The sequence below is a fragment of the Pomacea canaliculata genome, linkage group LG1 (genome assembly GCF_003073045.1).
Source record: "Pomacea canaliculata isolate SZHN2017 linkage group LG1, ASM307304v1, whole genome shotgun sequence".
Lineage (NCBI taxonomy): Eukaryota > Metazoa > Mollusca > Gastropoda > Architaenioglossa > Ampullariidae > Pomacea > Pomacea canaliculata.
In genome coordinates, this window is record NC_037590.1 from 17651133 (window position 1) to 17674335 (window position 23203).

Consider the following 23203-nt stretch of genomic DNA (forward strand, 5'->3'; position numbering starts at 1 on the left):
GTAAATGCCTGCTGGGGTGGAGCAATCAGTGTAATGGTAAAATGCTTTGTCATCAGTGCAGTGAGGACCTTAGGGTCCTGGGTTTAAATTTAGGCCTGTTTCAAAGGTTTCCTCCCCTTTTCCCCAGCAACATGAAATCTTAAGCTGAAGAATTTTCCTGCCTAATTAATTTATCCAGTAGTGTATTGGTAAAAATAGGGCTCTTGTCAAAAATTGCAAGGTCTTAGCTTCAATTTTGCTGAAAAGCACACCCTATGATGCACCACTTTCATTATCTTGTAACTAGCACATGTTTACTTTAGCAGACCACCTAAAGGAGACAGCTTAGAGACACTAAGCTTTAATAACATTTGAAGACAGTACACACCTTAAACACCACTACCATGTTAAAAATGACATCTTACACAAAGCTGGCAAATGCAACATGAGGTGATGACCACATACTTGTATGATCTCTGTTCCTTCTCTATCATCCTTCATCCCTTCTCTGCTTATGTATAAAAGTCTAGAAAATAATTACCATTCATACCTGCACTATCTTGCACTGAACATTTTAGTTAACTGCACATTTTAGTTAACTGCACATGCATAAGAACTCATGGAATTGGAACTAGACCAAAGCAGCACAGCAGCTGCCCAGATAAATATGGCATTACCAGCCAGAAACAACTTAATTTGCAACATTAATTTCTCTTTCTACCCTATCATTGCTACAGGACTGCATTATTAGGGGAAATAAAATCAACGTCTAGTTTTCTGAGCAGATCATTTCAAAACCACCCTCAAGTTTTAAGCTGCATTTTGCGTTCATGCCAAAGCCAATAATTCTGATGCCAAGTGGCAGTAAGTTTAGGAAAATGTATAATCTTATAATCATTATTACTTCTTGTAGAAAACCGAGCAAATTTTATACACCTGTAGTTTGATTTTCTAATTATCACACAGACATGGAAAATGTAAACAGAACTCGCAGAGTTTTTTTGGTCACTTTATTGTTTGTGCATCCATCACCATGCATTCACGCATACAAACACAGACTACACCTTGTCATTACACAGTCATTTCAAATTGTCAGCAGTAATAATTGAAGCACTCAGGTGACTTTGACAAAAGTGGCACCATTCTTGTGCTCGCCTCTTTCGGTACGTCCAGTCAAGACTACTAGGGTCAGCACTTTCTCAGGTTGACAACAAACGAGCTTCATCACATGCTTATCCATCTTTCTGAACAATTTCTGCAAGCAAACAGTTACAGAGTTAAAGCAAAAATAGTCTTTTTTCCCAAGTTATGCAGGGCTTTTAACCCATTTATGCTGAAGGTTGACATTTTTTTTATATTGTGTTCATGAAATTCATTTATGTGACCTACACACAGGAACAAGAATTGGAACAGGAAAAAAATTATTTTGCTCCAATAATAAAACGTGAGGCATAAATTGGTTAAATAGAACTTTGTGTAAATTTTCAAATACTTGTTTAATCATAGGAACAAAAAAACAGCTGAAGTAGTCCTCGTGTTGCATAAAAAATAGAGATAACGTGATAGAAAACAAGTAGGTTTTACAAATATAGGCCCCTTTATCAAAAGTCATTGCAAACAACATTCTGCCTGCAAATATCATAGTCTGGACTTCAGCTAAGCAAACAGATGACTTCAATACCTTCTTTGCTTCCTCCATAGTTTCCTGACTTTCTTCTTCGTCTGCTGATTCTGCAAATAACATGTCTGCAAAGCCATAAAGATTGATCCAGGTAAAGTTCTTATCCAGACTCTGAGTCACCCCTTCCATTCTTGTATCTTTGTCTCGTTTAGTTTCAACACAAATCAAATTCTTCTCCGAAGTATACTTTGACACCAGTTCTTTTTTGCCTATGATGCATGCTGAAACATTTTAAAAAGTTTAAACATCATAGGTAAGACTTTATATCAATCTTACAATGATTATCTGCTTATGCTCACAACTATCACTGATGTTTAAAGTATTCCTGACGATGAAGTAATAACAGAAAGTCAAAATTTTAGTCGTTAATTCTGAAATCTAAGTTAAAGACCAATCTGAATGGTTTGTGTTTCTTTCACTTATTGGTAGATATTAGCGCTATAAAACTAACCTGTAAATTTCACTCTCCCAAACCCATCCATTAATTAATTATCCGCTAGAAAAGTATGTGACTCAAGCTGCTAAGAGTGTGCTACTGTATTTATATATAGTAGCAGTATTTCAGAACCAACAGAAACTGTACAAATAAAACTGTACATGTTCGAGTCTGAGAGTTCCCTAGTCTCTAGTCTCAAACACATTTGAGGCACATGGTGGCAGTGATGGCAACCACAAATGACTTCATATTAATATTTTCAATACTTGAGTCTGTTTTCACAGCATATGACTTTTGTAAATTTTGTTTAAAAAGTAGTATATCAACCTTTATAAATCTCTACAAAGATATTAAGCATATGCACACAAGATCTGATAAAACTTGATAAGAGGAAATGTTATTTTAACCGATTAACAAAGGCTATACCCATTCCTCTAACAAGTCAAAACAAAACACTTGGGAGAAAAGAGTTTCAATCGCCTTTCTTCGTACAAATTGCTAGTTTACATTTTTAAATTCCACTGAAGTTTCAGCTTTGTGAATTGACAGCACTCATCTACATGCAGTTATAGATTCAGAAATCCAACTTTAAAATTGGTAACTTTAAATGATTCCTTAAACTTTAGGAAAGTCATTCTCACCAGACTTTAAATGATTCCTTCAACTTTAGGAAAGTCATTCTCACCAGACTTTAAATGATTCCTTCAACTTTAGGAAAGTCATTCTCACCAGGCCAGACAGATCTCAACAAATAAGTCTGTGACATCTTCGATATCTTAGACATCGAATAGATAATCAGTAGCTATAGCGAACATTCAGTCTTGGTGTTAGTCTTTTTTAACACTTGGAGGCAATTCAACATCTATCATACCTACAATGTGATCTTGTGAAGTCTTTCTTAATCTCCATGTGCCTTCGATGTGTTTGAGACTATGGAACCCTTGGGTTCAAACAAGTACAGTTTTATTTGTACAGTTTCTTCCAGTTCTGAAAAGCTGCTACAATAGCACAATAAACCTAACCCCAACCCTGCAGATTTTCAGTATCTGAATAATCTGAATGGATGAGTTTAGGAAGATGAAATTTACAGGTTAGTTTTATATCACCTACTTCTACCAATATGTGAAAAAAATGCAAACCATTCAAGTTGGTCTTTAAGCTACTAATTTTCCTTAGTCTGTTAAATGAAATATATTTTATAGTTACACTAATCAAATGTCATATGCACCATAGCATGTAAATTTAGTCCCCATAAAACTAGAGCTGACAGCCATAAAAAAATACAAAACTCACTTAAAACCTTTAAATATATATAACAAAAACTGAAAAACAATGGAAACTCACTTGAAACCTTGTTCTCAGCCAGTAGTTCGAAAAAGCTGTGAATCAAAGTGTTGCCTCGCTGCTGGAAAAAGACTGTTCGTTTGTCTACCTCCAACTTCGTGAGTTTCTTCAGGGTCTCAGTGCATACCTTCTTCACATGTTTCTGGTCGACATGACAACCTTTCATTCCTGGACCTAGGTCAAAATCTGTCGTTGAAAAATATTTTAACAGTTATTTTTTTGTCTGTTCTTGCTTGTTTGTCGGACACAATGTGTAAATAATGTGTTTAAATGAAAGTTAAAACAACACAGAAATCTGGGCTTTGTTTCTTTTTTCAAAAACTTCATTTAGCAGGGTCAAGTTTAATGTCACTCAAATCTTTACAAAATGCACAGATACACAAACCCTACAAGACCCAAAAAACAGTATCCATGATATACTGTAGCATCTAGTATACAGAAAAACATGAAGCATCCCTACCTACTCTATGCCTTTTACTGCATGTTCATTAGTTCATGGTTAATTTTACCTGGTGTTGGAGAAGAACTTTGTCTTTTTTGGATAGGCTGCATAGGTTCTGAACCCATGAAAAAAGTTTTCATATCTGGAAAGAATGCTCCACCCAGTACTGCATCACCAAACTCAAGACCTGTTTTTAAAAAAAAGTCCACCAAAGCACTGTCAATCTACTAAAGATCTGCAGAAAAATCTAAAAACAAAACAAAAGAAAAAAAAAATACTAGCAATCAATAATCATTGCAAGCAGTGTCTGGTAATCATGTCAGCAAAAGTTATACCTATAATGAGGCTTTTGCCTATTTCTGCAAGCTCTTGTTCTAAATTTTCATTCACCAAGTAAAACTTGCCCATGTTCTTTCATAATTTACCATAATAAAGCTGCCTGTTCCGTCATAAGAATTTTTTCAGTCAACAGCAATCAGCCATTCACACACATTATTAAAAGATCTGAAGCCAGGTTTAAGATAACGGATAAGATTTACCTTTGCTCAACTTCAGATTCACAAGGTCCATAGTTGCAATAGCATCTTCTGTGGAGCAGTGACCCCCCTTGGAGTCCTGGATCTGTCGCCTAGAGTTCAAAATGACTCATGATTTCACAACACTTGCAACGATTTTCAGCATTACTAAAAATAACTGCAATGAGTAAAATACCTCTGAATGATGTAGGCAAAAGGAGTGTTAAAAATGTGAACACCTGTGTGATTACAGTCCTAAAATAATTTTCTTCTAGCTGGAAATTTTAATCATCTCCCAGTTATAGACAGATCACTGGATTTGAAGTCACAAAGAGCAATTACACATGGCAAAAACAGCACTGTATTATAAAAGTACAAGCAGCTGTAAACAAGTTCATGACCAGGCCACAGGGATGCTGCGTAAACCTGGAAAGAATGGTGCTAAAATAAGCCAACCCTTCTTAGCATCAAATTATATATATAAAAAAAAAAATCTGCAGAATTATTACTCATATTATGGCATCAGCAGACTAATGCATAAAAAGGTAATATATGACAAGAAATGTAATGATGCTCAGAGACATACAAGTAAGGTTTTAAACTGAAATGTCACAATTCTAGTGCAACAAATGGGTTCAACCACAACCATGGGAGGGGGGGTGGTGTAGAAAACTGACTACAGCACTGCTCTACATAATACATACCCAAGAAAATAAGTTGATAGCCTTTTCAAGCCACATTTGATTCCCCGGTTTCCTGAGGTGTTATAGATAACACTAGTGTCAATCACATAAGGGTGGAACATCTGCAAGAAACAATCTAGCTAGGCTACATTTTCATGCATTCATCTGTTACTTGTGCATCGCTCAAGGCTAAGAATAATTTTCACCAAAACGTGACAAAATCCTCCTTTATACTGTCAATGGTATGCACATAAACATTACACTTCTTGAAGGCAGTTTACTGATATACCGTGGCTGCTTTGAATATGTAGTTTTACCCATTACTAAGATCCTGAAGTAATAAAGAATTTACAATACTTTGTTTAGGATGAGAGAAGAGGTAAAATTCACTAATAAGTGAAAAAAGGAATCTCGAGCATCAACCAAATGTCAACCTTACATGAAACAGAAAACATGAATGTTCACAGAACTAAAATAAACCAGTGGATCTTCAGCTTTACAACATTTAATCCTTTCTGCATGCCAGATTTTAAGTAACCATTGCTAATACAAAAAAGTATTTGCCAACCATAAAGAATCTTCTTGGAAAGGTTAAAATCTAGCTTTTGAACGCAATATATCACTTACTTTCAAAGCACAAAGATCATTGCAAAGAGACTGCCCACACAAAATGGCATCAGAAGGCAGAAGGGAACGGAGGGTTTTCTGTGCATCTTCAAGGCGTGTGGTAACTTGATCTAGCATTTCCTCAGTGATGCCACTCCACCTGGAATTAAAAAGAATAAGCTCAGGGGAATAATTGGAAGGACTGCTTTGATATGTGCCTAGGAGTACATGTAAGCATGCACAAACAGGTCAAATAATACAACCACTCATATATTAACTTTATCAAGTCTAGATTCCATTAATTACACACACTTATGTTTTACATATAATTTACACTAAAAATGTAATGTTCACACTAAAATTTCATTAAGTTTAATACATTTATCCATTCCGGGCTAATTACTGTTGCAGACACAAACACGCAGCAAATAACTTACCTTGTGAGGTAGTTGACTATGGGATTGTATGGCTTTAATGAGCGAGTCATAAAGTACTTCATTATGCTCGTTAACTAAAGAAACTCTGGTCACCTCATTTGATCCAATGCTTGTAAGGCACTGTGAAAAATTATAAATTGTTGACAATAAGCATTTTAAGCCAATACCAGTGAAAATGATTTCTCACAATAAAATTATCCCTCATCATAAAATTATTAATTTTATCGGAGAATAACTTGACAGGAAACTATCTTAGGGTAAAGTTCTAAAGAACTAAGACATTTATTTTTACTGATGCTGTGTATCTCATTACAACATGCAGTTGTGAGTTGAAACCATTTTTATGGATACTACCAAAAACAAAATGTGCATGTGATGTCTTGTAATATCTGATGTTTGTTACAATTATTTACCATTTCACAATCCAAAGCAAACAGTGGGCTGTTGTCTGTTACACATGAATACTGGTCTTTGCTGTAGACAAAATCCTCGTATGTTTCTGAAACAGCCACTTACTATAGTCAGAACAACAGTTTATTTTTTGTCAGTAACATTCATTAAACAAGCATTTACATATGTGCTCGCAAACACACACACACACAACAATAAATATATCTATACACACACGTATACAACCTGCTAGTTGCTCTATTAGTAATGTCTTTGTTCATAGGTCAGCACCAGTACCTGGGAACTTAGGACTAGCTTACCTAAAATTCAATACCGAAAGCAGCTACCTGCAACCTACCAGGTGGCAGGTGGTAACATGAGCATCAGTTTAAGGGGTTAGATGCAACCAAACCTAGCTCACCTAAATGAATAAGCAGCCACAAACTGGAGATGTTCCTAACAAGATGGATCAGAATAACAAGTGGTGTTGTTAGACTCATTGCAATACTGGATACTAATAAACTATGGAGCTAGAGGTGATGCAGCCTCTACAAAGTATTTTGAGGGCTGAAAACAGCAGCACCAGGCCAGCAAGTGCCCGTTAAAGGGCCACATATTTATAGGTCAGCACATTTGACACAAAGGCATGACAGAGCTCAGTGTATATGGATATTATTTTACATACAACCTAGTGCATTATTATTATTATATCAGTAACAAAAATAATTTTAATAAATGCAGGACGAACTTGTACTGGTTGCAACAGGCATGGGATAACCCTCCATCATCATCTGAGCTCCCGTTAACAGAAGGCTTGTCCTAGGTACTACATCTCTTTTCATCTTATCTTTCTCTCCAATGGATCTGTTTTTCTCCGTGTCCTTTACAGCATGTCGATTAGGCTCATCTTCCTCACCCCTTGATATCAGCTTTACAACCTTCCTCTCAACCTCAGGATTGTCTGCAGTGAAAAATATTGTTTCAATGGTTGTGCATTACTCTGGTACCAAAAATACATCCAACATAAAGCCATTTAAAAACTATCAATAACCCTGAGTTTTTCCAAAGAGGGTTAGTCTAGAGCAGGGGTGGGCAATTAATTTTCCCAAGGGGCCGCATGAGAAACTGGGATGGTTCTAGAGGGCCGGACTAATATAGTTAACTCAGTTTTACCCAATACTGTATACATAGTATATACACTGGCGGGCAGGCCAGCGGGCGGGCCGGTCAGAGACAGAAGGCGGGCCGGCGTTTGCCCAGGTCTGGTCTAGAGGTTAGAGAAATGGCATCTAAACCTGAAGGTGGGCACACAGTTGACCCAGCTGTGGTGGGTACCTGGTTAAGGAAACTAACATAATGAGGGAGACAATGAACACTGCCCCTCAAAAGCAGGATTGGAGATAGGGGAGAGCCTAAAACCTCATTTTCCTACAGGTCACAAAACTAATCATTACCTTACCCCTCACCCCCATGTCATGAAGAAAATGTATACTGATGAACTTATGTGTATAAATAAGGTGAAAGTATGCGTTTTTATATTAAAAAGGATAAATTCAAATAAAACAAAACAAATATGAGTTCATGCTAAAATAAAATAATTATAAAAGATCCTGATATTTATGAATGACTACAGATCTCAGATCTACATATAAGTTGTTTATTTTTCTAATCTATTTAAGTATGACACTTAAACTTTAGTTTACCCAAACCCTGCAAAACTGCAAGCAATGAAACATAGCTAATTAACATAACAGACAGACAAAAGCATGATACTATAATGATTACATGTTCACTTAATATACATCTGAAAGGAATCTACATATCAACAAAAAAAGGGGGCAAGCAAAATAGTGAACTTACTCATGTAATGCTTCAACTGTGAGGTGGTCAGAGGTACTGCATATACATCATGGTCCAGTGTACTACCGTACTGACTTGGTGTGATCATCTCTACATTCTATCGGTAAAAAACAGAAAACATGAAATTGGATTTTTTTTAATGTGAAAATCTTACCCAGAAAGGAATCAGTTTCTCTGCTTTTAAATAGTAGCAAAACCTGAATCCCCAAACATGTCTTTATCTATATGAAACTTTTTTCATTGTATGCAGAAATCATATGGCATCACATGAACCTCCAAGGTTTATATATGCCCAAGTCTCTTTGGGATTAGCCTTTATGTTTATTTAAAAGACTTTGTAATGTGAGTGTTTTTGAACCACAAGGTCCATGTTTGGGGTCCACAACACTAGGTCTGAGCTTTATAAACCATTCGTGCCCGATTCCTTCTCATGGTGCATCATCATCAAGCATTTTGTAAAAATTGTTTCCTCTGCTGCTGTATACTCTAATTTAAGCCCACAGAGGCTCAGAAGTTAAAAAATCACATTTCCTTTGTTCACTTACAGTCACATGCCTCAACTTCTGCAATAATAGAGCTAGCTAATGGTTGTTCAAGCAATAAGAAAATACAAATGGTCACTAAAGATAAAGATGATTATGAAGCATAACTTACGATAGGAAAGTTTTCTTTAAGATAAGGAAAACAATCAAGATGATCTTTAAAGTCCTTGATGCTAACATCATGAAGGACTATGAGGACAGTTGAAGCCAGTTTACATGGTCTAAGCAGACGACACCATCTGCTCAAAAGAAACCAACAAAATAATCAAGCATGAGTCACACAGTCAGACATGATGCTATATTAGATCCCTTTTCATCAGAAAATCCATACAGGTAGTCTTCGGGTTACGACGGTCTCGAGTTACATCATTTCGTGTAAATGACGCTCATTCCGACTTATGAGGTTTAGCATCATACACTGTTTATTACTGTTACAGCACTTACAGTACAGTATTTCATTATTAAACGTACTGTACTGCACAATATTTTACTGTACTTATGTTTATTGATAATTATGTAGGGTACTGTGTTAGGATAGGTGTTTGGATAGGCTAAGTGTTTGCAGTACTGTACTGTTATTATGGTACAGTACTGTATGATCCGACTTACGTCGAAATTCGGTTCACGACACCGTGTAAGAACGGATCAACATTGTAAGTCGAGGACTACCTGTATTTACTAATAAACATGTACCAATATTCAACAATACTTGCAGAGAAAGTTACTAAAACACTGAAAATATTGATATATATTAAGTAAAATTGATCAGAAATAGAAATGCTTATAAGCAAGGAACAACATCTAAGCTCTAGCGCAAATCCAATAAAGAATTACACAGACCTTGGTTTGTAACTGGTCAAATTTTTCAGCAGTGCATATAAAAGGAGGTGCTGCAAATCTGTCATATAAAGTGGCAAAACATTCTTTGAATCTTGCAATATGCTGCTGGTTGTGTCGCTGCTTTTGAAAGGCAAGAGGTTTTCAAGTGTCAAAAATATCTTCGGTCTCTCCTGTTCAAAAAGACATTGAGCAGTGATGATGAAAATAATAAATAAGTAATCTACTTTAGAACAAGATGTTTACATGGATTGTTTTTCGCTAAATGAAATACAACAAACCCTTTTTTCAACAGTATGCAAAAGATTCAAAATGAAATAAGCATATTCATCATCTAGCACAGATCTTACCTTGTATACACAGGAGAATGCTGAAACATGCACCTTGTGAATCATTATAACTCTTTTCTGACCCCGTTAGAAAATGTCAAAGGTCCAATAATTGTATGATTTTGAACGTTTGTGTTGTTTAATAAAAGAATCAGGTTGGTGCTCATATTAATAATATGCACAATTTTAAAAATTACCATTGCTGCTTTCGTTCGTTCTTTGTTGATTGCAAGTGCTTTAGCATAGTGTTCATCTGCCAGCATACTCTTCTGTCGACTGGGTGCTTCATTATCCTCAGTTGATATAACTACAGCATTATCTTTCTTTGAAGTATCAATATCTGACAGACGAAGCCTGGGTCTTTTAGCTAAGTGTGCATCACTATCCTGGCAAAAATCAAATGAACTGGATTAACATCAGTGTTAAACATTAATGCACAAATAACAAGTCTTTAACACAGTCAAATGCCAAGATATTAAATGATAACAACTTTTGTTAGAATGAACAGATACTTGGACATTCATTTCCATGATTACCGATGACAATATGCCATGGAAGTTATTTGCATTAATACCATTACATTGATCCAGGTTTAAAAAGCCCTGTAAACCTAGCATATTATCCCTTGTCTCAATATTCGTCAATCATGTACTTACCTTCTCTTATTCAGTGTCTACAGGCTGGGCTCTCCTTCAAACTAGCCTACATTTCTTCAGAATTACTGAAATATTTATATAAGAAATGTATCCAACTATTTATATAAATAAAATTACTATCTATGGTTTGTACAGTTCCATCTTCTTGGTTTTCGTTGATATTTCTACTGTACGCTTTAGTGGGAGGCGGTGGGTTCCATGTCCAAAAAGCAGTGTTTGCTCATGTTATCAGTCTCGTTAATAAAGAATTGTCATTTTCACTGGTTCATAGTTAACAAGTTAGGATCTTTTTCGCCAGTTTGCTCCCTTCTCAGCCCTTCGTTTAAAGTCAAAGTGTAGTTCTCCTTTTTGTTTGATTTCTTCTTTCCAATCTCACCTCATATAGGCGATGGTGATACTGATCCTTTTAATGCTACCACTAAGTAAAGCGATAGCTATACTACAAAATAAATATCAAGAGCATCAACTAATACGTACATTCAGTTCAATCAAATTCAGTAAAGCTATAGCCTTTTTCTTTTTTGACTTAAGTCGTTTGTCCTTCTTGCATTTTTCAACTTCTTCAGCCAAGGAAACGCTCAACGAGGACATTGTTATCGTCCCTAGTGAAGCCACGTTTTCATACCGCAGATCTCGTTTGCTGCGAGACTTTCGTCGGGCGGTACTTTTGAAGGTCCGGGACAACCAAGACGACATAAAAGCAATGAAAAGCACGAAAAATCTAGCAAGGTTATAAATTAAATTAGTAAATCTGCAAAACAGTTTTTTATTTTCCTCCTGCCATTCGAATATTTTTTAAATCTGTCGCTTTTTCACGTTAGCACATGTCGGGCAACATAGACTTGTGTCCTAGAAGTCTGTATAGGTCAGGTTGTAATGTGAATTTCAATATTTATGTTCTAGTTATATGGATAATTTTTTCCAGAGAACTTGGACTGTTAAGAAAACGGCGCATTGCGAGTTCAAGCATAAATACAAACAAACTTCAAGCATGTGAGTTTAAGTGTATTCGTAATTTTTTTAATTCTTGTAAGTAGTATGGATTCCTTCACAAGCTTTATGCTCTTCGCCTTGAGGTTTTTCCTCCAGTCACTTATTTTATGTTTAATTTTACTATAGAGTCACAAACAAATAACGATGAAAGCTTTTGAGCCACATCTGTAACAAACTTTTATTTTTTCTGTAATAATTTATATCTAATAAATTTTACAAGAGACTCATTTATTGCCATTCTTTTAACAAATTTGAAAATACTATTTCAGACCAATCTTTCTCACATTTAGTGGTTGTTGATTTTGAATCCACCTGCTGGGAAAATGACAAAACTAAAACCCAGGAAATTAGTAAGAATATTTTTTATTATTATTTTTGGAGTATGTTGCAGTCATATGTTATTTAATTGCAGAAAGGCAGAGATGCAAACATGTTCCTTTATATACTGTGCCCATTAGTCTTTGCAAATGTGGAGTTGTGTATTGTAAGTTACATAGGTTACTGCTGAGCACTACATCTAAGATCTGTTTGTGATTCATGATCAATTCTTATTATCAAGCCTCTTACATCTGGTAATGCCATTTTCAGGTGTCAAGCTTATGTTAAGACAAGGGAAAACCCTGTAAAATTATATGTCTTTTATTTGGATTCTGAAGACTACCGTAAGGAAAAGAGGTGTATGGTGTACATGCACTTCATAATTCATGCAATATTCTTTAATGTTTTGCTCATGTATATTCATCATGGTGATTATACAGTATCCTAAATATACACCTTTATCATAATTCTCATATATCATTTTGAAGGGATAATAATGGCATTTTGAGATCAAATTAAAATCTTATGTATAGTGACAAATATAAACTTGAAATACCACTTTTTAATATTCAAAATATATTCCATTTTTGAAATACTTGAACATCATTCTCTCACTCGTCCCCCTCTCCTCCCATATATTTTTTCCTTTTGTATGTGTGTATTTCACAGAAAGTGCATGTTTTCTTATTGTAGCTGCTCATTTCAAGTTTTATTAAAATTCAGTACCATCAGTTTCATTTGTCAATGGACTTTCATCTCCTTATCTGTTTTTCAGTTGAATTTCCAGCGGTTCTTTTAAACACAAAGACAGGAGAAATAGAGAGTGAGTTTCACTATTATATACAACCACAGGAACATCCCACTCTTAGTGATTTCTGCAAGCAGCTGACAGGCATCACTCAGGTCAGTTATGTGCACTTGTGAGTCACCATTTCCTATTCATAGAAGTTTCAGTTCTAGCTCCTCACATGCAAACAGCTTACATGCTACTGGAATCAAATAATTTATTCTATAATGCTGTATGATATTAATTTTTATTCTTAGCACTATATGTATACTAGTCTTCTATATAAATTATTTGTAAATTTTTGTCTCCGTCTTCCACAATCAGGATCAAATAGACAATGGTATACCAATTAGTCTGTGCCTTCGAAAGTTTTATCGTTGGCTTGAGCAGCAACAACAAGAAAAGGGGTTTTACTTGTTCGGAAGTCTTTATAACACTTCAGCAAAAGGTCTGAATGTTGCAGCATTTGTGACATGGTCAGGTGAGTGTGCTCCTTCTATTATCTTGCATTAAAAATGCACAATCAGACATCGCTTTGTGTGCACGGTTTGTTTTTGTAAAAACAGTCAAAACAGAAAAGTTTAAAGCACAAACTTTGGACTTTGGGCAAGTAGAAACCATGCTGCTTGTTACCTTCTTCTTCTTAACCCTTTACGTCCCCAGTGGAGCACAGGGCCATGCCATTGGATCCAGTTCTGGACGTCCCTTTCCAGTTGGGGCCATGTCGTGCTGTCTGTCTTCCCTTGCTGTGTACCGATCTCCATGTCTGTCTGGGTCTCCAACCCTGTGCCACCCCTGTGGGTTCCAGCCCAGAGCTTGTCTCATTAAATTGTCAGTGCTACCACTCCAGCCCCACTTCCGCTTCTTGATGTCTTGACTGGCAGGTTTTTGGTTGGTTCTCTCACACAGGTCTGTATTGGAGATCTTCTCAGGCCATCTGATGTTGAGGATGTTGTGCAGACATCTGTTGATGTTAATGTCTGAATCTTGTTTGTGATGGTGTTTGTTTGTGGTGGAGTGGTTAGCGCCTATCACCGATGCAGTGAAGGCTGTCTTAGGTTCAGCTCTCGTCTCAGCACACTGTTCTTTCTCAGCATGTGGCATCTGGTTACAGAGCTGGCTTCCTTTCCATAATATAGCCTTAGTTGATGGCTTTGGTTAAAACACCAATTTCCCACACACACTTCCCCACCTTTAGTGGTTTATTTCACATTTTTAAGGGTTATATATGCTCTAAATCACCTCTAACCTAACCCAGCACATTATATGTGTTTTCTTTAACAGACTTTCAAAGTAAAGATTGACATATTCTTTATTAATCTTTGAAACTGAAGAACCTTTTATATTATATGTGGCATTTTAGATTGGGACTTTGGTGTGTGTCTTCACTACGAGCTCAGGCGCAAGCAGATTTCCAAAGCACCCATTTTGAACCATTGGATTGATCTCAGAGCCACATACGTTGTAAGCATCTTTTCTAAAGTTACTGATTGTCTTTCTAATTGAATGTTGCTAGCAAAAGGGTGTTTGTATGTCATTTTTCTTCGATGTCATGAGGATTTTTTCCCCGTCTGTATTGTCGATCTTAGCAGAAGCAAAGAAATTTAGGTGTGCTGTGATCATAATTACAGAAATTTTATGGTCGTAAACCCAAAGGGCTGAACGGCGCACTTCAGGATGTTGGAATTAAGTTTGAAGGGAGAGAACATTCTGGTGAGTATAGTGAATGCTTCTGATTTACCCTTCCTCCTTCATTGTTATGAACAGATTTTACAAGCCAGTGCTTGGAAGAAACTAAGGAAAGGAACAAAATATTAAAAAGATATTAAATAATATTTAATAAATATTAAATATTGAAAATCATCATAGAAACTTTCAACTATGTGAAAAGAAGAAAGCTTGTTAACTTTGACATGAATAATAAGAGGATGCGCCAAAGGAGATAAAAGAAGGAACTGTTTATTAATTTAGCAGAGTATTTCATGCTGGGTTGTATGTTGAAATTAACTGTCATTTTAGTTAGAACAAAGTTTTGATGCCTTAGAGTTTCATTTTATTTTTCTTGACAGGTCTTCATGACTCCAGAAACACTGCCAAGCTGGTGTGGAAAATGATCCGTGATAGCTGTGTGTTAAAGATCACAAAGTCTCTGTCAAGTGTATGTTAATATTTATAGTTCTGTTACATGAAATCAAAAATATTTTACTGGCCATTGTGCTTATGGAGTTCTGAAAAATGTTGGACAGTTTTAACTTAGACTTCTTTGTACATTGTTGTCAGACTAGGAAATAAACAGTTCACAAAGTTTTACTACTGTGTCCATTTTTTCATGTTCTTTTTTGATTTTTCCAGGAGTCTGTCACAACATCACTGCACCCAGGACCTCAGACAACAAAAACTAAAATAAACTCCCACACATCTCTCACTGACCCCCAGAAATTCTATGATAACTTGAAAGAAAACTTATCCAGTATGACATTATTAACATCTGTAACTTGCTGTCAAGATCAAGAAGACAATAGCACGGCAGTGTCTTGTCCAGTGAACCACCAGAATTTAGGATTTAAAAATCATATGCAGACCAAAAAGGGACTTTCACTGAGAAATATGAATGCAGCAGGGTCAAACCAGACATCGTCATGGATTTCAAGTAAAATGCAAATGGCAGGAAACTGTAAGAATTATTTGATCAGCAACAAAAGAAAACTTGAAAGTCCAGAAAAAACATGTTGTGACTCATTAGTTGAAAGCCTCAACTGTAAGATTTCTAAAATAGAGAAAGTCACCGTGGCTCCATCTATTGAACCTGCAACTGGTCCTTTAAAGAAATGTGATAGTGCATCTGTTTCTGAAACCTCAATTCTAAACTCAGTTACTCCTATTTCTTTGCAGCAAGAAATGATTGATAAAAGTCCATACTCTGGTGCTTGCTCAGTCGCATCCATTTCGAAGAAGCCCAATAATTCCCTGGATCGTAATATGATGTTTTCTACAACAGAAACTCCTCTTAGCAGAAGATGTGATAACTTGAAGCCTTTTCACTTGTGTGACTGGTCATCCAGTGCAGCTAAATCAGAACAAAACACTGAAAGGCAGAGACCGACACACAAAGTACACAGAAAATCTGTTCAGATTACATTACCTATGTTACAAAGACCAGTAATAAAATGGCCTCAAGAAGTGGTGCAACCAACTCCATTACAGCGTCTTCAAGCCTCGTCTAGCTGGTTAAAATATACTCCCCCCTTATGCCATTGCGGTAGAAGGGCCAAAAGACGAGTCGTTCAAAATCCAGGACCAAATGTTGGACGTTGGTTCTTCTCCTGTGGAAAGGGAACGCCATCTAACTGCAAAAAGCCAGGCTGCAGTTTTTTTCAGTGGAAGCCATCAGAGAATTCATAGGTTGTCCGCCTGTTCACTGTGGGTGAAGTTAATGCTAGAAATTCTGGCAGGATTGTCTCCGTTTCAACAATTTTGCAGCCTCCTCCTTCAGCATCTTGTTCATTCAGTATACTACTTCTATGGTTAATGATTGATGTCAACAACCTTATATGTTTTTAATACCCAACAAATTTGTGTTCGGAGTAAAAAAGAAGGCTCCTTTTGAATCAAATAAAATATACAGTTAATTTAAGTATTCTGTCAGCTTTGGTTGCTTGAAGAAAAGAGTTTTAATGTATGTGTTCAATATTTCTACGCTCGAACTGTTCACAGTCTGACTGACATTGGCAACTAGAAATCACTAGGTTGCAACCATTTTATTTTACTGTTGTCTTCAATATCTATAGTTGTTTACGCAACAATTTCATTTTGTTCACAGCATAAACAAATTCTATTTTGAACACATGAAAGTGTTTTTACAGAGCGATTCTTTCTAGAGATCCACATTTTCATTAGGAAGAAAAGTTATGGTATAGATGGCGAGTTTTAATCACTAGGGTTGCTGACAAGAAATCAGATTGGATTCAAACAGCGCAGAGCATTTCTTATCAAACCTTTGCAAGAGTATCTTTACGAGAAAGGACGTGAAATAAAAAATTGTCATCCTATGATCTAGGGACTGGAAAACAGTAAGTTTCCCCTTGCATATAAATGGCGAAGGAAGATCTCAAACCTAACGATGTTAAATCCCAAGATGGAAGCCGTCGGGTGGTCTTATTGCCTTCGTGACAAGCTTTGCTCAAAAAGTGTCTTCCAGGATGGAGACTGTATACCAGCATAATCAGAATACATTGTTTCAAAAATCCAGGGCACATGTGCTCCTACATCGCTGTACACCCCTGGTTTCATCGGCCGTGCGCATCCCCGTCCACCAGCATCACCCCATGAGGTCACACCTTTTACATCGAAAAATACAAGATTATGTTGGCATGTTTTAAGCTGGACGCAGTGGGGCGAGGATGTAATTATCTGGCAAATGCAAAAATTGTGATGAGAAAATGCTTGTTTCTGTGATAATATTTCCATTATATTACATGATCTGAGTTTGAGGAAACCATGCTGCTTCAAGCTTAGGTTTAGTTGATCAAATAATACATTTAATTTAATACCTCCAAAAATAACTAAATGATTTGTGTACTAGAAGATGGAAGTCAACGGGTTCTTACCAATCAGAGACCATTTGTCGTTGTATTTGCATTGCAGTGGACCACCGCTATCCAGCTGATAGAAGAAGAAAAAATACGGGTAGAGATGGCTTTCGTTTGTATTGTGATAACGCTTATCATTATATTTTCCAGCAATTTATTCATCAACCTTCCTACCTATGTATTATAATGTTGTCCAACACAGAGTAAACAATAATCATTGTATCTCAGCTGACTAAACTTTTACTTAACTAGAGAGTTTTCTTTAAAGTCAACAGAGAAGAGATGTTTTCAGTGTTGACATAACTTGCCGAGAGCCCAAAGTCACGATCAGACTGCATATTGATTGCTCACTGTCAATGCCCTTCAAGTTTCTTTACTGTACATACGTTGCAAGTATCCACCATGCCTTCTTTGAAGCCAGCACACAGCATGTTGGGGGTCAATAGTTCCCTGTAGCCATCCAGATTCTTGCATTCGCTATACTCCCAAATCGGCACCATTGCTTCCTTTAGGAATCTCGTCCTTAAGTCTTGAGTGGAGGATGCGTTGCTCGCTTCACAGAGGTCAAAACATTAGCTGAAGTGAAATCAGGGGCATACAAAGGAGACTGCAGCATCGATGTTAAAATAATGGTGTTAGACATAATTTATATATAATAATATTAAATCCCAGATATGCGCACTGATAAAGTTTTAAAGCCTGGGGAGCTTATATGTGTCAACAGGGTCTTCAGAGGGCACCATTATAGACTGTCCGTGCATTCCGACCTTCAAATTTTTTTTATTTGTTTTTTTTTTTTTTTGTTTGTTTGTTTTGTTTTGTTGTTTCTTTGTTTTTTGTTGTTGTTGTTGTTGTTTTTTGTTTTTGTTTTTTTTTTTTTTTGGGGGGGGGAGTACAGAGTGTACATTTATAATAAGTTACTAAAAATCCAGTTTTGCATCAAGGTTTTGTCAACATCATGTTCTAATTCTGCCATCCTATTTCTGCTGGAAACTACTAGCATCTTATCGAGATAGGTTTTCAAAATATTAGTAAGGCAAGCTTACTTAAGTGACGTAAGTAAACTCACTAGGATCGTTGATGAGACCCCAACCGGTGATGACACAGAGTTTCCCAGGCTGGGGTTTGAACTGGGGTGACGGCAAACATATTGGTCTCACCCATGGTGTAACAGTGACGTCACCACTCAGCTTCACGAGGGCAAGGTCATGGTCAGAAGGCTTTCCAAGGGCTTCAGTCGGCATTAAGACACGGAAGTCGTACAGGGGGTGCACCACAATCAAGCTGACATTGAAATCCTGCACAGAGGACCGTGACAATGCATCGCTCCTCAACCCAAAATTATCATTATTTTATGCGCCCCAAATTTAAAGTTTCTCTCGGCATGAGAACAAATTCTATTTGTGAGAGACTAAGTAATATCCTCCTCTTTGGTGACCCGAACATCATAAATGAGTAGCGTTCATATTGGATCTCTGCAGCGTTCTTACGAATATAAAATCCATCTCTAACTTGCCTAAGAAGCAGACTTGAAATAAGAGATGGACAAAATTATTCAGAAATGTGAAACGAGAAAGTAAAAGTCTGAATGGAAAAGTGGGAATTCAGATAGAAACATGAAGACTCGTGCTTAAAATTAAATACATGGACTGCCAATCTGCTTTCTTGTACAATAGTCTCCCTTCCTTGCCTCCTTTCAAACCAGTGTACTTAAGTAAATGTAAACTGTCCAAGGATCTCTCTCTAAAATCAAAGTGCAATGATCTTCTCTCTCTCTCTCTCTGGCTACAAACAGATTAAGCAAATATGTTTGTCTGTTCTGTCTCTCTCAGCTGTGTCTCTGTCTCTCAATATTATATTTTATCATCGCCCCTTTAATGCAGTACTTTGGGGGGTTTTGTTTTGTTTTTAGCTGGCTGCCATTTTAACCATTTTAGCAATGATTTGTTAAGTGAAGCACATTGAGACAGACTTGTAATATAATACCTGTTCCGTCTCTTCTTTCAATGGACCACTCTGCATCAGCTTTCCAAGCCGCATCAGCCATTTATTTTCGCCATAAAGGAAAGGAATCCTGATAGATGTACAGGAAATGCCATTTTAAATTTAAAAGAAATACTTTTAATAAATTTATACAGAAATAAACATAAAATAAAATATGTATTCACAGACAGTAGAAATAAACATCATCCGCAAAGTCAAAAGCGATGAAGAAAGCGTTTGTGTTCGGCCGTCTTTAAAGGTTAGGTCGAGTGCAACATTATTTTCAAAGGGTCTCGGATAAAGGCTAAGATCTCAACTTCCGCGACATTACAAAATATATAGGCTCGCTAATAGAGCAATGCCTCATTAGCAAAGCTCCCATGCAAGTTTCAGCCCTCGGTAAGGATTGGGTCAATCTACGCAATCTTAAAAAAAAAAACACACATAAAAAACTTGGTCTTAAAGTATCACTGCATAAAATGTAGGAATCATCTCATAATACTGACTTGCGTTCGTCCCGGTCAAAATGGAATTCTGATGTTTGACTCACGCAAAGAGACAATGAGCCGATGTGAGGATCCAGTTAGAGGCTATCAGAGTTCCTCCACAGATATGCTGCCCTTTCATTGGCTTAGGGCTCAAGCTGACCTGAGTAGATATAAACATTGTGAGCATTACTCCTAACAAAAGTCCACATAATGCTAGTCCAACCCTTTCTTTCACTTTTTCCTCTACAGATTAGTCCTCCTCATCTGCGGGTTCACGAAACTTTCAACCTTTGCTGTTTGTTTCCTGTTTCCGTCTTCTATGTTTTGTCTGTTATTACTTTCAATACTGTTGTTATATTTTTGTGTTCTTCGTATGCTGCCCATGTCTCGCTCTTTCTTCCGGCACTAAGAGCATGCTCCTTCATGAGCGTGATCATGCGGTTTATAAAGATACTATGTCCTTGCCATCTAAAATCTGTCACCGAGAACCTCAAGGTAGTTTTTTATCATTTCACAGACTAAATCATCTGAAATCATTTGACAGAGAAAGGCTCATCACCAATAAACCTTTCCAATTAACCTCCCCACAGATATTCGTTTCTTGCAGTAAGTACTACTCACGATATAGACCGTGACACTTACCATCCATGGCCAGTTTCCTGTCTCGGAAGGTCTTCCTCCAGCTATTCTTGGCTGTGGCCGGGTGAACTTTATCCCGGGTACACCGCATCCTTCCTGCGAAGCCTTCCACATCTCCAACCACTTTGAATACGGCAAGGTTGGGCTGGATCGCGGAAACTGAAAAGTCGACGAATTTACAGCGAACCTCCATTCTGATGTTAGAGATGTTGCTTACTGGAGATCTTCCAGTCGCCTTAGCTAACTTTGGAAGTTAATTTTTTTAAACTGTCAAGTAAGTGTGTGTATGTGTGATTTCAACACTCTGAAAATCTTGTCAAGAACGGAAATTCACCCATGTATAATAGCATCATTACGCATAAAAACTACAAATTACCCAACATGCAACGATTGTAATTGTCTCAAAGTATTGAGTTTGTGTTCTAATATTAGGATAATCTGAGTTTGGGAGCCGAGTTTTATACATTATTTATTTGTATAGATATAACATCAACTGGGATGGTTAGAAAGTGTTCCTTGCCTGTGTATAGAATGGTTTTTGCCCATGATCATCTATGTCTGCGTCCTCTCTCCCTTTCGAATTGTCCGCAGCCTGCGTGTTCGTCTGTGAATGTGTCAGTCTTGTTCGTTGGATCAGTCTTTTTGCCGTCACTGCGGGGGCTGTTGTGTTCGCTGTGCTTGTTGGCGGGAATCATACTGTCGGCTGATCTGACTTCTTCAACAACAAAAAATTAATAAATAAATAAAAGCGTTTGAGAAATTGTGAAACCAGCATACAAATGAAAAAGATAAACGACTGGTAGAAACGGCTTAAGATTGCTTGACTAACTGAAAAACTACTGAGCTTACAAAGAAGGTACATGCTTTGCTGGCCAAAGTTTAACAATGTGTTTGGTATTTAAATTCCATTTGAGCTGGCAACCAAAATTCCAGAGGCAAGGATTCACTAATGGTCAGACATCTTTACAGGTCTTTCTACCCTAGCGACAAAACCTAAGCATCTAGCAGCAGCGGAAACTTTTGATCGCTGAATGCTCGTATATTAATTTACCAGCAAAGAGTACCTCTGAGGATCCTGAGGAATTATTTGTTATAAAAGTGCGCAAAAGCGTTGATCACGTGGTAAATTTTGTAAGTGGAATAAAGAAATCGATCTCATTTAAAATGTGTATTACCTGCAGAGACAACCAGCACGAGCAGCACCAGAGTGAATGGGCCAGGCTGCAGTTTCTTCATAGTTCCAAGCTTTCCTTTAGTCCACCTCCGAAACTTCGTATACTGGTGTAATTCTCCGTAGAACTTCCTTTAATACTGGCTTAAGACATAAAGGTGTGGTTTATACCTACCATAAAGAAACACCTATAAAAAAAAACGATTTTAATTGATCGTTTATCTTGCTGGTAGAGTTTTCATTAGCTGAATTATTTCTCAGCAGGAGGCTTCAAACACCGGAGTGGCTAATTTTTATCGAATTTTTACCCACATACCTTTTTTTGAAAGGTTCTGAAAACTTCCACGTTTAGCTAAGTCACATCCGTCGAGATAACTGAATGCAGCTAGTCGCAGAAAAGACTTAACCTACAAGACATTTATGTTGTTTGTCTTACCATCTTTGGTGCCTTGCAGGGTGACTATTTCTCGTGGAGGATTTTTTAACGGACAAAGACCATCTGATGTGATTTACTTTCCGCGTAGTTAAAAACGAAATCTTGTACATCTGCATGTATAGCACAGGGGCGGCCTTAGCAGTACGCGGGGCCGAGAGCCGTAAGTGTAGGCTATATAGTGTATACCCAACCACAAGATTCTCCTATCGTGGGTCCCCCTCAGGCGCTGTTGCCCCAGTTGCCATCCTCAAACATAAACTTTCCTCTCAACGGATTAAGACTGCGACAACAACATTGAGGTTTGCTTTCTTCCAGTCTTTGATCTTGTAGTACATTCACAAATGATAATTGCACGAAAACTAAGACAGTAGCCAGAAAATAGTTTAGTACAAAGGACATGGAATTCATTGGATGAATACAGTCTGCTTGTTCCAAGACTAAGGGTATGAGAAACAACTACTATAGTATACACCCTTGTAAATACTTACGCGCACAGTTGTTTGTGACCGAGCGGGAAGCTGATAGCCAAGAACTGGCGTCGAATCCAGGGACGTAATCAGTGTACACACGTGACGTCACGAATTTGACATCTTTCTGCGTGCAGGGTGATGTTTGTGATGTATATCTCGGGAGCGGAAAGGGGTGCATTCACGCAGATTTTAGGAAAGAACAACTTTTGCTGAAGTTTACCCAGTTACATAAAAAAATGCACCAGTAGTTCTTTGGCAACAAAAACGACTCACAATTGTTTTTCCTAGAGCTTCTTCGATTGGCGCTTCACTCACCTAGCTAATAAAATGCTCTCAGGACGACGTATGTCTAATGGGTAATGCCACATGTGCACTTCAAGGTTTCAGATTTATGCGACTGCTAGACATTGAAACTTTTAACTATACGCCTCTTGTCCTCTCATTTTCAAAATAAACTTTCTGGAGCTAAAATTGATCCCATTTCAGTGACAGAATGCTCACTTGTAAGCGAAAAGGTGTACTTTTAAAAGAAAATTACAAGTGCCTTGGTTTGCCAACATAAATGATCGCAAAAAGATGCGGAACACGCAAC

The 23203-nt window shown here is 37.2% G+C and overlaps 3 protein-coding genes across 8 annotated transcripts; 1 reads left to right on the forward strand and 2 right to left on the reverse strand.

Moving 5' to 3' along the window:
• Positions 1-981: 981 nt before the first annotated feature.
• On the reverse strand, positions 982-11371 carry LOC112567950. Its single transcript, XM_025244886.1, is given in 16 exon segments — positions 982-1234; positions 1661-1881; positions 3441-3626; positions 3950-4069; positions 4422-4510; positions 5102-5202; positions 5708-5846; positions 6124-6158; positions 6160-6243; positions 6537-6622; positions 7262-7474; positions 8374-8470; positions 9028-9154; positions 9756-9925; positions 10279-10467; positions 11215-11371. Coding segments are annotated over 16 exon segments (2112 nt in total). The 5' UTR covers positions 11329-11371; the 3' UTR covers positions 982-1093.
• Positions 11345-16466, forward strand: LOC112567951 (ERI1 exoribonuclease 2-like). 2 transcript variants are annotated; one of them, XM_025244911.1, is made up of 9 exons: positions 11345-11466; positions 11663-11730; positions 12000-12080; positions 12824-12951; positions 13160-13316; positions 14199-14299; positions 14467-14548; positions 14905-14993; positions 15188-16466. In XM_025244911.1, exons 1-9 carry the CDS (start codon positions 11441-11443, stop codon positions 16235-16237), a joined length of 1782 nt encoding a protein of 593 aa, XP_025100696.1. In that variant the 5' UTR covers positions 11345-11440; the 3' UTR covers positions 16238-16466. The 2 variants fall into 2 exon arrangements, with proteins under 2 accessions (XP_025100696.1, XP_025100687.1); XM_025244902.1 differs by lacking the exon at positions 11345-11466 and having other exon boundaries at positions 11514-11730.
• A 111-nt stretch (positions 16467-16577) lies between these two features.
• LOC112567962 (serine protease 33-like) lies at positions 16578-22871 on the reverse strand. Of its 5 annotated transcripts, none has more exons than XM_025244937.1 (10): positions 22630-22871; positions 21710-21845; positions 21055-21249; positions 20538-20693; positions 19958-20055; positions 19411-19498; positions 18494-18722; positions 17811-17977; positions 17443-17497; positions 16578-17172 (listed from the first exon to the last, which is right to left on the reverse strand). In XM_025244937.1, exons 4-10 carry the CDS (start codon positions 20646-20648, stop codon positions 16991-16993), a joined length of 930 nt encoding a protein of 309 aa, XP_025100722.1. In that variant the 5' UTR covers positions 20649-20693; positions 21055-21249; positions 21710-21845; positions 22630-22871; the 3' UTR covers positions 16578-16990. The 5 variants fall into 5 exon arrangements, with proteins under 5 accessions (XP_025100722.1, XP_025100708.1, XP_025100739.1 ...); XM_025244923.1 differs by having other exon boundaries at positions 21710-21849; XM_025244954.1 differs by having other exon boundaries at positions 21710-21876.
• Between the last annotated feature and the right edge of the window lie 332 nt (positions 22872-23203).

Bases quoted from the DNA above. Each gene is read 5' to 3' on its own strand.
- LOC112567951 (XM_025244902.1), top strand. From the start codon at position 11,562: ATGTCGGGCAACATAGACTTGTGTCCTAGAAGTCTGTATAGGTCAGGT. The intron at 13,317-14,198 runs GTGAGTGTGCTC...GTGGCATTTTAG, and splicing joins AGCATTTGTGACATGGTCAG to ATTGGGACTTTGGTGTGTGT. The intron at 14,300-14,466 runs GTAAGCATCTTT...TCATAATTACAG, and splicing joins ATCTCAGAGCCACATACGTT to AAATTTTATGGTCGTAAACC.
- LOC112567962 (XM_025244937.1), bottom strand. From the start codon at position 20,648: ATGTGGAAGGCTTCGCAGGAAGGATGCGGTGTACCCGGGATAAAGTTC. The intron at 18,723-19,410 runs GTATTATATTAC...TCCTCTGTGCAG, and splicing joins TGAAAGAAGAGACGGAACAG to GATTTCAATGTCAGCTTGAT. The intron at 17,173-17,442 runs GTAAGAACCCGT...TCGATGTAAAAG, and splicing joins CGACAAATGGTCTCTGATTG to GTGTGACCTCATGGGGTGAT.